The 11241-nt window shown below is 36.9% G+C and overlaps 1 protein-coding gene across 3 annotated transcripts in view; it reads left to right on the plus strand.

The window, feature by feature from the left end:
* The window catches only part of B3GALT1 (beta-1,3-galactosyltransferase 1), a 220613-nt gene extending 211885 nt beyond the window's left edge, over positions 1-8728 (plus strand). For all 3 annotated transcript variants that reach the window (XM_042783936.1, XM_042783937.1, XM_042783938.1), the window contains 2 exons: positions 3257-3295; positions 3873-8728. In XM_042783936.1, the coding sequence (XP_042639870.1) occupies positions 4102-5082 (981 nt within the window). In that variant the 5' untranslated portion in view covers positions 3257-3295; positions 3873-4101 and the 3' untranslated portion in view covers positions 5083-8728. The remainder of the gene's footprint in view (positions 1-3256; positions 3296-3872) is intronic.
* Positions 8729-11241: the final 2513 nt, after the last annotated feature.

Below are 11241 nucleotides of genomic sequence, written 5' to 3' on the forward strand. Positions count from 1 at the left end.
TTCAAGAACATCATGGCAAAACTGAAAAAAAAAAAAACAAAAATAAACAAAAAAAAACACCCAAAACAAACCAAACCAAAAAACACCACCAAAAACACCAACAAAAACAGTCATCCTTATAGTGACAATATACTGAATCCCATATCAGGACTGGAAATACAATATATTAATTAATTTATTACACATTTTATCATTTAAGGCGGCTTTTGATATATGTACTATTGACTAGGTTAAAAAAGTTCTGAAGAGCTTCTGGGAAAACTGCTAAAGGAACCACAATAACATGTGGACACTGAAGTGCTTTCAGTTGTGTTTTAGATGAAAGCATTGACCTTAGTTCACATACTTTATTCTTCCTCTTTCCCAAGTGAGTAATTAACAGAAAAGTTTTAATGCATTATAATTTGAGCACATTAATTTTACACTCTGATCTCATTCCTTGTAATTCACATCCTTGATATACAAGTCTCGCATATTGCATGGCTGCAGAGTTTAGTTTCAAGTCACAATACATGACAAGGAAAAGGTTTGCTTTCACAGACTGAATAATTTTGCAAGATACCTTCAACACAGGAGTAATTCTAGGACAGCCTGAGTTAGGCACTTGTTTAGGTCCTTGATGAATTAGCATCATCTTTAATAACTGAATTTGGCAACCTCTGAAATTCTTGACTGCTAAATCATCGCAAAAATATGTATTTCACTGCTCAGTTCATGTTTCCCTCCCTAATCAAGCTTTGTATTTTCTTGCTTGTGCAAGCTAAACATTATTGGAATTACTGTGGAGGAACAACGTTGACAGAAGTAATTTCTAGGAGCGTTTGCCCTATGGACAAAAAAAATACACAACATAGCTACTTATCTAACCCCCTCTGCGATCCTACAAAGAGAGAGATATCAGTCCTGAAAGCAACAATAATCTCAGCTAAAATAGCAGAACAATGCTCCTCAGCAAATTTTGTTTTGTATTTGCACTATTTGCCAATTTTGTTTGTGCTCTTTTCTTCCAAATTTGTTCCCCATATGGAGCAAAAATCTCAAGTAAAGCAGAAACATGAACTTTAATCTTTATATCTTCACCTCACAGCAGAGCAGGAATAGCAGACACACCCATCTCAGGAAAGCAGGGAGCTCTTTTTATTTTTTCCCCCTCAATCTTCCTAAAAAATAATTAAAATTTCACTTGTCAGGGAAACTACATCCAATTTACTCTTAACTACTTCGCCTACACTTTGCTCAAAAATTACCACACAATGGTATAAAACACTCCAAACCTAAAACCACCAACTAAACTCTTATTTTTCTTTTAAAAAGGGCAAAACAAAACCAAAAAACCCAAACCAAACACCCAACAGAAAAAGATGAATGTATTTCAGGAGATAGCAGTCCAAGGGCCAATATAACAAATATTCATCCTGGACAGTTATCTGTAGATTTTATTACTGAGCAAAAAATTCCCTACACCACCTTGGAATTTTTCTTCAAAATGGTATAAGGCTTCTGTTGCTTCTAATCGTTTCTGAGCACACAAGATTGGACATCACAACCCTGACATTGCTGGACTGAAAAGCTATTTTATGTAATTTTGCAGTTTGTAAGAAGCACTGGTTACAATTTTCCTTTCCCTCAGATATCTGCACAGTTTTCATGGTAACTAATGCACCTGCCTTTATTAAAGAAAAAATGAAGAATATACACATTTAGAGAATAAAATATCTATTTTCCTAAAATAATTCATCATATGCAGAATATCTGAAGTATTTGTGAGACCTTAATGGTGGTGTCCATTAAATACGCTGACCTACATAGTATGAGATATCAGAGATTCACAATGAAGCCAGAAAGAAAACCAATTTACCAGACCAGGGATGTGTTTTGCCTTTCTCAGAACTGTGTCCCAGTGACCCCACTGAATTTTTACAGCAGGACAGATCCCCTCTCCAGACACTACAGTAGTATTTGTATATATATTTATCATAACTGTATTTATTTACAAAGATGTATGTGTGTGTGCCAAGATCATTGTTTTCTGTAGCTCTATGGAACAATTAAAAGCCTCACTTAAATATTCTGCTCCCAAACATTTATTGCTATGGCTTGGTGGGAAAAGATCACAAATGCCAAGTAGTGAAGGAGATCTGTCAACCTCTACCTCATCAAATTGCCCCAGTTATAGGGCAAAACCAATTGAAACTGGTGAAGCTCTGAAACAGGCCACAAATTCATGTTATCCTATTTTATGGAAGAGGAGGGGGATATGTGGGTTCTGGTAATTAAATAACTAAAAGTGCATGTAAAGAAGACTAGCAAGACAGTGCTAGCTATAAGAATCTATAAAGAGATTATAGTCTCTTCATATTTAGCAACTGTTCAGATTGTTTCTCTGCTGTTTTTACACCTCAGTGTGCAATAGTGACACAGGATAACAGCCCTTTAACTCTGATAGCCTGCCTGAAAGAGGGGGAGGCTCTGCACAAATCCTCAGCAACAGATCACCTGGGAGGAGACCCTGCCACTGGGCCACCTCCAGGGCCACACTCTCATCTGCTTTTGGAGAAAGGAAAAATAGAACATACGTATCCAGTGCGGGGGGAGGCGCGGGCTCCTTAAAAAGCATTCTGATGTAGTCTGAGCAATGCGACAAAGCCGAGCAGAAACAAAGTACATTTCTGACAGGGCTTCTTTCTTTTTATCTGAATCCATATATGTTTTATTCTATATAAAGTAAATATTAAATATTTCAAAGACTCTCGTGTAAAGCTTGTCTGTTGCATGCTTCTACTATCCTTTAGCTCTGAAGCAGTGCAATGGTAAAACCCAGCAACACGGAGCCTAGAGGCACTCTCCAGCTACTGGTGTGCCTTGGAGGAGTCAGCGCTCGATCCAGCCGGCTTAATGCAGCTTGTCTCATTCTATGAAATTATGATAAACTGAACTTGTTCCCAGGAAACATGCTAAGAACAAATGAAGCTTCAGAGTTGGCATATTCCCTGGATCCAGGGAAGCCTCGAAGCTCACCGGTGCCGGAGGTAGGACTGGCACAGCAGCAGGGAAGGGCTGCTGGTTCATGAACGCCGGCTGGGCAGGCAAGCACCCTGCACGCCAGCCAGAGAAGCGATAGTGTTAATAGGCTGACTTTGTGATTTATCTTATGTGGCATACAAATGATGTTTGCTCATGAAAAGTAAAGGCTAGTTTGGGGGGAGACGAGAAGGAAGCCAGCAAGAATAACTGAATTGTGTTAATTTATTTCTAGACTTTTATGCAGTCTACTTGGATGCTGATCTTTACATGGGTAAGACAGTATACGCATCTCTCTCTTTCCTGTAGCCTTACCAGTCAGTCCCATTCTGCCTGATTTCCACCTAAGTGTGCTCTTGTTAGCAGGACAGATGTTAACAACATTTAGACCAAATGAGATTTGTAGTTATTCATGTGCATAGTTGCCACCAATGCTATTGATCCTAAGATAAAGTGCATTATTTTTCATTCTTTGAATAATTTTAAAATGTTCCATGGCATATTTTGAAAGATTGTCTAGAAAATTGCTAGGAAGCAAGAAAATGCTAGAAACCAGAAAATTATTTTCATTTACTTTTAAAATTACCTGAATAGCCAACATGCTATTCATGCTTAACTTTTTTTATATATTGCCATCTATGAGAAATTATCAATCATAAAAGCATTACTTCCATTATACTGCTATATTCTAGTATACTATTATCTATTGTGGTACCTCATGAGAAAGAAAGGATATCTGACAACTGCATTAAGATGCTTATCTTATTAATGACCAGACATATTTAAGCTCATTTTTCTTGCCCTAGGCTTTTATGATCTAGCAATGGAAAATTTTTCTTCATATTTTTCAGAAATAACCGAAAATTCCAAGAAATGGAAGCCCCTGCTAGTAAAAGAAGAAACGCTGAGTATCATCAGGGCTAATAGCTCCTATGTGAGATCCATGAATGATTACAGAGTTACTTTTCTATATCGAACTTTCAAGTTTCATTAATAGTATGGTGCCTCTCCAGAACACAGATGCATTCATGGTACGAAGACTATTTATTCATCACATGAAATAGAAGAGCTAGAGGAACAATGGCTTCAAAGGTCTCATGCTTATACGTTTTGACAGTAGTTTGCTGGGCAAGCGCTCTTTGGTACTTAAGTATAACTCGTCCTACTTCTTCTTACACTGGCCACAGACAGCTCAGTAGCATATCGATAGCCAGAAAAAACGTTTCATTTGGCAACATAAGAACTCGACCTATAAATCCACATTCCTTTGACTTTCTTATCAATGAACCCAATAAATGTGAGAAGAGCGCCCCTTTCTTGGTTATTCTTATCAGCACAACTCACAAAGAGTTTGATGCAAGGCAAGCCATCCGAGAAACATGGGGAGATGAAAACAACTTTAAAGGAATTAAAATCGCCACACTATTTCTCCTCGGAAAAAATGCAGATCCTGTGTTAAATCAAATGGTAGAGCAGGAAAGCCAAATATTTCATGACATTATTGTGGAGGATTTTATTGACTCTTATCATAACCTCACTCTGAAAACACTGATGGGGATGAGGTGGGTAGCTACATTTTGTTCAAAAGCAAAGTATGTTATGAAGACAGACAGTGATATTTTTGTAAATATGGATAATCTTATTTATAAGCTGCTGAAACCTAACACCAAGCCAAGGAGAAGGTACTTCACTGGTTATGTTATAAATGGAGGACCAATAAGAGATGTTCGCAGCAAGTGGTACATGCCGAGAGATTTGTATCCCGACAGCAATTACCCACCCTTCTGTTCAGGCACCGGCTACATTTTTTCAGCTGATGTAGCAGAACTGATTTACAAAACCTCCCTTCATACCAGACTACTTCATCTTGAAGATGTGTACGTTGGACTCTGTCTTCGGAAACTGGGCATTCACCCCTTCCAAAACAGTGGCTTCAATCACTGGAAAATGGCCTACAGCTTGTGCAGGTACCGCAGGGTGATCACAGTGCACCAGATAACACCAGAAGAAATGCACAGAATTTGGAATGACATGTCCAGCAAGAAACATCTTAGATGTTAAGATTTTTACAGATGTAAATACCTTTTTTGTTTTGTTTTGTTTAGTCTGGTTATTTTTTGACAAAGTGATCTGCTGATTTACAGGTTAAACTATGGGATATTAACTGTGAGAGGATTTTTAACGACTGGTTTTTCATTCTCATTTTGACTACTGGTTTACAGACTTCAGGCTCTTTTCATAAGGACATTACACCAACCAAAAGGATCTAGAGTCAAATCTCAGATTTTGTGTATTTTCCTCCATTACATATATCAGCTCCTGCATCTGTATGTAAAAGGACAGTAATAAACTATTATGAGCTGCTTAACAGTTCATGCCCCAGCCTCTGAGATAAGACTCTGGCCCTCAGAAATGAAGAATTACAAACATACTTTTATTCCTTTTTTGACACCCTACAACCATCTCTAGAGCTTTGTTAATAAATTGAGCGGTATACATTTGCACTGACCTTATACACCTACCTTGACATGTATATTTTATAGTACAATGTGTGCAATTCCCAAACAGCTTACTGATGTATAATAGCATATTTTACACAGGTAAGAACATCAAAGTCTCATAGGCCTTAGAAACACATCCACAAACTTAAGTACATTTTTATCTACCAAATGGCATTCCTTTAAATTATTTCAGAAGATACCTGGTTTCTTTCCGCTGCCTAAAGTAGCCCCTAAAAGATCTAATGCAATTTTAAAATTAAGTAGAATGTGTAGATGAAATAAGACAGGAGGTGTATGAAAAACTACCTTAAAAATATGTGAGAAAAGTATGAATATCCTTTAACTTTTAATTTCAAAGCAAGTGCAATGTTTCTCATTAGTATCAGTGGATCTCTCCATTAAGCATCTTGCACAGCAGTATATAATTACATTGAATGATGTAAGTGTCAATAAGCAGCATATTTCTTTAACATCAGTCAGCACACTATTTACCTAAAAAAAAAGTAACACAAAAGCAGCTTTTTAAGGGTAAACTCTACTTTTTGCTACGGTACATATATGAATAAGACTCTACCAGATTTTTAATGGTGTAGGAAAGTAGAATTTTGTCCAATAAAAGAATGCAATCTATTTTCTGTTGATTGGGCGGGGTACATAACAGTTACATACAACTTTCACAGCAAAATAGAAGAATCACCTATTTTTTTAAGAATCACCTATTAAACAAATTGTAGCCTTTGTTCCAAATCTGCAGCTCCCAGGTTACTCATCACAGAGCCAATACTCTCTGAGGTCCTGCTTAAGATATCTGCAGAGCATGTAACAGAAATCAAATACACAATATTCTATTCATGTTTCATAATGTTTTTTTGAATACAAATGTTAATGAAATGTCTTGAAAATTATTTCCTGGAAAATTCCTTGATAAATTCAAGGTATCTCTGTTCAGCACCATCATCTAACAAAGCTAAAATATGACACTGCTCAGCAAATAACTTGGAATGAAGAATTCACGGACAAATTACAAAGATGTAAAACTCACCAAATATACTGTTAGCTGTAGATTACTCACACTGTTCACTGCACACACAAAAGTCTCTTTCATTTCAGCTGACATTACGTGTAACACATGAAAAACTGTTAAATCTGTACGTCATTCAGGATGTCTGTGAAGTTGTCAGAAATTAATTGAATAAGAATTTAAAGGAAAACTCTGACCTGATTTTGCCGTAGGTGTACATAGCACTTTACAACAGTAAATGAATGAAGAGGCTATCCAAAAAGGTTTGCAGTTTCATGACAAATTTTTAGTCTTATGCACAGATACAGAACTACTCTTTTGAAAGGAACTACCTGTAAGGTAAAGTGTACCTGGCCTTCAAGCCACAAGCAGTAGTTGTCTCAAACAAATCTACTTCAGACCTAAAGGTGAAGCTTCACAACAGTCAGCCCAGGAGGAGTTACTGCTAATCGACAGGAGGTTGTGCACCCTTCATAAATGAAAATCGGTGATTTTATACAAAACTACTGAATGTCTTACAGCATAATTGAGATTTATCCTTCCCTAGTTGACCTAGTCCTGTTAAAGTTGCTCCTGTCAAACTCAGAACTCTAGCTAAACAAGGTCCAACTAATTGTATAGATGAATATTCAACACACACACACACTGACAGGGTGAAGTTCGGCTTTCCTTAGCCAAGCCCCAAAATATGCTTGTTTAGGAAGGGAAATTAGAGTGGAATTCATCCCCAGCTCCAGGGTAAGTCAGACAGCATAGATGCCATCCTATCAGAAACACACTTTGCAATAATTTCAACCCACAGGCTGCAATCACTTCTGCTATCCCTCTGCAGCAATTTGGGGTTTCTGAATCAGCAACTGAATGGATCTGGTGGCCTTACTTCTCCTGCTGATGCTTCTGTGGCCTTTGGTTAGTAACCAAGAGGACAGCAGGGCTCCCAATCCAGATACTTCAGGGCTCAAGTAGCACGGTAGCCTTGAATTTCTCCTAGTACTAGTAGACTGCATTAGTGATTGGAAGGTACACCTTGAAAATAGTATCTGAAAAAAAAAAAAAAAAAAAAAAAATCTACTTCCTGCCATTTATAGATAGATCTTCAACAGAAATGTAAATGTTCATCTTGAAACTGATGTACATATTTCTAAGGCATTTTCTTCTGTATTCAGCTGTATATATGTGTAGAGTCTGCTTGCTACGTAGTATTCTGTTATGCATGGAGCTGAGTTAGGCATTATATTTGTCCAGTGTTTCAAGAGCCTTAAGCATGTGTGCCCTAACTTCTGAATGTACAAGATTTTTTTTCTTTTATTGTCAAGTGATTTTAAAAGAACACAAGAAAAGCCTAATTTTCTACTTCTATTAATTTTCTGATACTAGGTTTCACTAGCCTGTCACACTTACATAACAGATTTTACTATTTAATATTGCAGTATTGCAACCTGGAGCTAGAAAGGGAGCAATACGTCTACTCATAGGGACAGCTTACTGTCCTTTTCACTCAGTAGTATTTGTACCACATGGGGTAAACACTGGTAACAAGTGTTTGCATTAGGCTTCCTTTAAACAAAAGAAATATTTATGTTATTTAAAGGTCATTTTGTTTCACTAGGCATGGGACAAATGACAACTTGGTTAAGACATACTAGCTTCTAGTCACTTCAAAAGTGTGACTATAATCACATTTCAATTCCAAAAGGTACATGAACAAATCACATTGAGAGAAGAAGGTAGGGAGAGAAATGCCTCTCTTTAGGAGTTTTTCACAAAAACATTTTTTTTGCTAAAACCATGATAGTATTTAAACAGAAATCTCGAGGTTCATTTCCCATATTTCCTAATAATAACGTTAAGTATCAATTTTGATTCTTTATTGGGATTTTTTTTTTGTCTTTATAATGTAGACAGCAATGGCAATTTGTAAATGAAGAGTGTAATTAATTAGAAAAGCTTGTCAACAGTAACCGAACTTTAGGTGTATCATTATATATGACTGGCTGTACTTATGTATTTATTTGTCTAAATTGTATATATTGTTTTATCTATAGTGTCTGTAGGAGTGCATTCTTTTAGATTAAAGTATTATTTACAGTTTTGTGGGATTGCCAGCAAAGCTGCTAATCAAGATACTATTTTTTTGTATCAATGTCAAATAAAAAAAAATTAAGAACAAAATCAAATGAAAAAATGAATGTGTCCTGTAAGTTTTCTTCATTTCTTTCTAGGAATGTAAATGGTATTATCTGAAAACACAATATCAGTGAATAGGCTCATTTGCCATAAGGAAAAATATTGTGCTGTAAAAGCAGATTTAAAAAAAAAAAAAATGGAAAAAATAAACACAACAAAAATATTACTTTTATTCATTATTTGTGCACCAACTTCATCAAGCTGATGTCCACAGTGACCATGTGTACTACTTCATTTGATACCAGACTTAATCTTTAAACAGCCATGGCAATATCTAGCAAATTAGTAAATGGGTTCATCATCTGCTTTGCCCTATTCAGCTGCTTTGGCATCCCCAGCTAACGAGACTGAAGTTTAAGAGTTCCAGGGTGGCAAAGCTGTTTGACTCTATTGGCCCTGCAACATAATTCTTCTGCTACCTCCATGGTACTTTAATGCATATGCTTGCAGCCTAACAAGCTACACACAGGAGAAGAAGAGAAAGCACGAATGTCCCAGGAAACACATCTCTCAAAACCACAATAAACTCACTCTGAAGTTGCTGTGTGACTGCTGGGAGAGTATAAATCATAACAAGATGCCTTAAAACAGCTAAATGTTTCACATATAGTAAAAAACCTCTCCAATCATTTTATTTTTTTTCTCGTTTTCACCATAGCAGCCTGAGTCTAATTGCAACACTTACATGGTGTTTAATTAATATACAGCTTGGAGATATACCGATATTAGCACTAGTGTGGTGGATTTCATGTAGCTTGATTATCTTAATTACAAGCATTCTATTTTCTCATTTACTTAATTGATTGATACAGATTTCCAAAGAAATTTGCACTGCCCTAAGTGAAAACAGTATGTAAAAAAACCTTAAAACTGCTGAAGCTGGACTATTCAAGCAGCAACATGTCAGAAAAGGAGATCAGTAAGACATGAAACATTGTACTGAATAATATCTGCTTATTTTTCTCTTGCTAAAAATAGGAATTTATGAAATGCAAGAAGAGGAGTCATCTGGGGAAAACAATGAATATGCCTTATTGATTCAACTGCACCCGTAATAGAGTTGTCTCAAGTATTTCCTCTGATGACATGCCTAACGCAGGAAAAAAGATCCATTTTTCTGCTAGGTCTGCATGTTAGCTGACTCTACATTATATCTCTGCCTCACCTGAAAGAGCTAAGGAGAGTAAAAGGCGATTTATTTGTCATGCAAGATTTATCCCTGAGAATTTATTCTGCAAAGGCAGTGTTACATATCAAGCTGTGCAGAATTATGTGCGATGGTTTTGTAATGCAGACAGCTTTTATTTAGAAGAAGAAAATATACCAAACTTGAGGTGTGCTGGGTAACACCTAATATATCCGCAGCTAAATCAAGACTACCAAGAATAATTCCAATCCCTGTGCTCCCTTTTTCCTTTAGGAGTTCCTTTCTCTAGCCTATTTTCTAGCATGATCTCTTTCCTCAAACAGAAAGCAGACCTCTCGGGCACCTTAGTATAGCAGTAAAAGCAAGGGCAAAGCAGAGAGCTCCCTACAGTATCATCAGAGAAGAGCTAGCAGGCCCAGAGTACAAAATTCTTTAGCATGACATTCATCCTCTTTTGGCAATAAAGATAGCAGCCACGTACGTGAGGTAAACCACAACCAGTGCCTGGATTCATCCATCTTGATACACCAGCCATTGGGCTCTAAGTGCATCATGCTCAGATCACACATCAATTCTTGCTTAGCATAAGACATTTATAGGAACATCTTAAAAGAAAAGCAGTGCCAAAATGTAGCAAGAGCAGAAAGGGATAAAACATTTTGAAACATAATTTTTTTTTATTATTTATTCAACTTCATTAAAATCTCTCTTCAAAAAGAATCTTCTATTGCAAGAATTTTCAACAGTTATCCATTATCCATCAGGTCTTATACATATTTAAGGGGCAATGAAGTAAAACACTGGTCTCCATTACCTGCAGTACTGAAGACTGTATTTGGATTGAGCTGTGTGGGGCAAATCAGATTTGATTAAAGTCACAAGCCCCATCAGTTTCAATGGGATTTATGCCTGTTTACAAAGGGCTGAATTTCATTCTCTGTGTCCAACTTGAGCCTTACTCCTACTCAGTGACATCAACTGGGATATCATCAAGGTTTCTTGGGAAGAACACTGTATTCCAGGCAGTACCTCACTCACCAGAAACTTCAACTCTTATCAAATGCAGGCAGGAAGACAAAGTAAGTAGCAATCTCTCCAATTTCCCATTAAGCCTACTCCTTATGAAGACAAAGTAGAACATGGAACCTATGGGTTTGTGACCTGTGCAATGAAAGCAGGCATTTAACACCAACTCTTGACAGAAGAGGGCTCTGTGCCAAGTTATCTATCACCTGGCTTTCTGGCAGTTCACAAACACGTTATATTTGCTCACTAAAAGTCTGTTTGGCAGAACTAACAAATACATGCCACTGCAGGCCCATACCTACCTCTTGCGATTGCTCCTTTTTCATTTCCTACACAGG

This window comes from Tyto alba, unplaced genomic scaffold, assembly GCF_018691265.1.
Source record: "Tyto alba isolate M040663 unplaced genomic scaffold, T.alba_DEE_v4.0 Super-Scaffold_7, whole genome shotgun sequence".
NCBI lineage: Eukaryota > Metazoa > Chordata > Aves > Strigiformes > Tytonidae > Tyto > Tyto alba.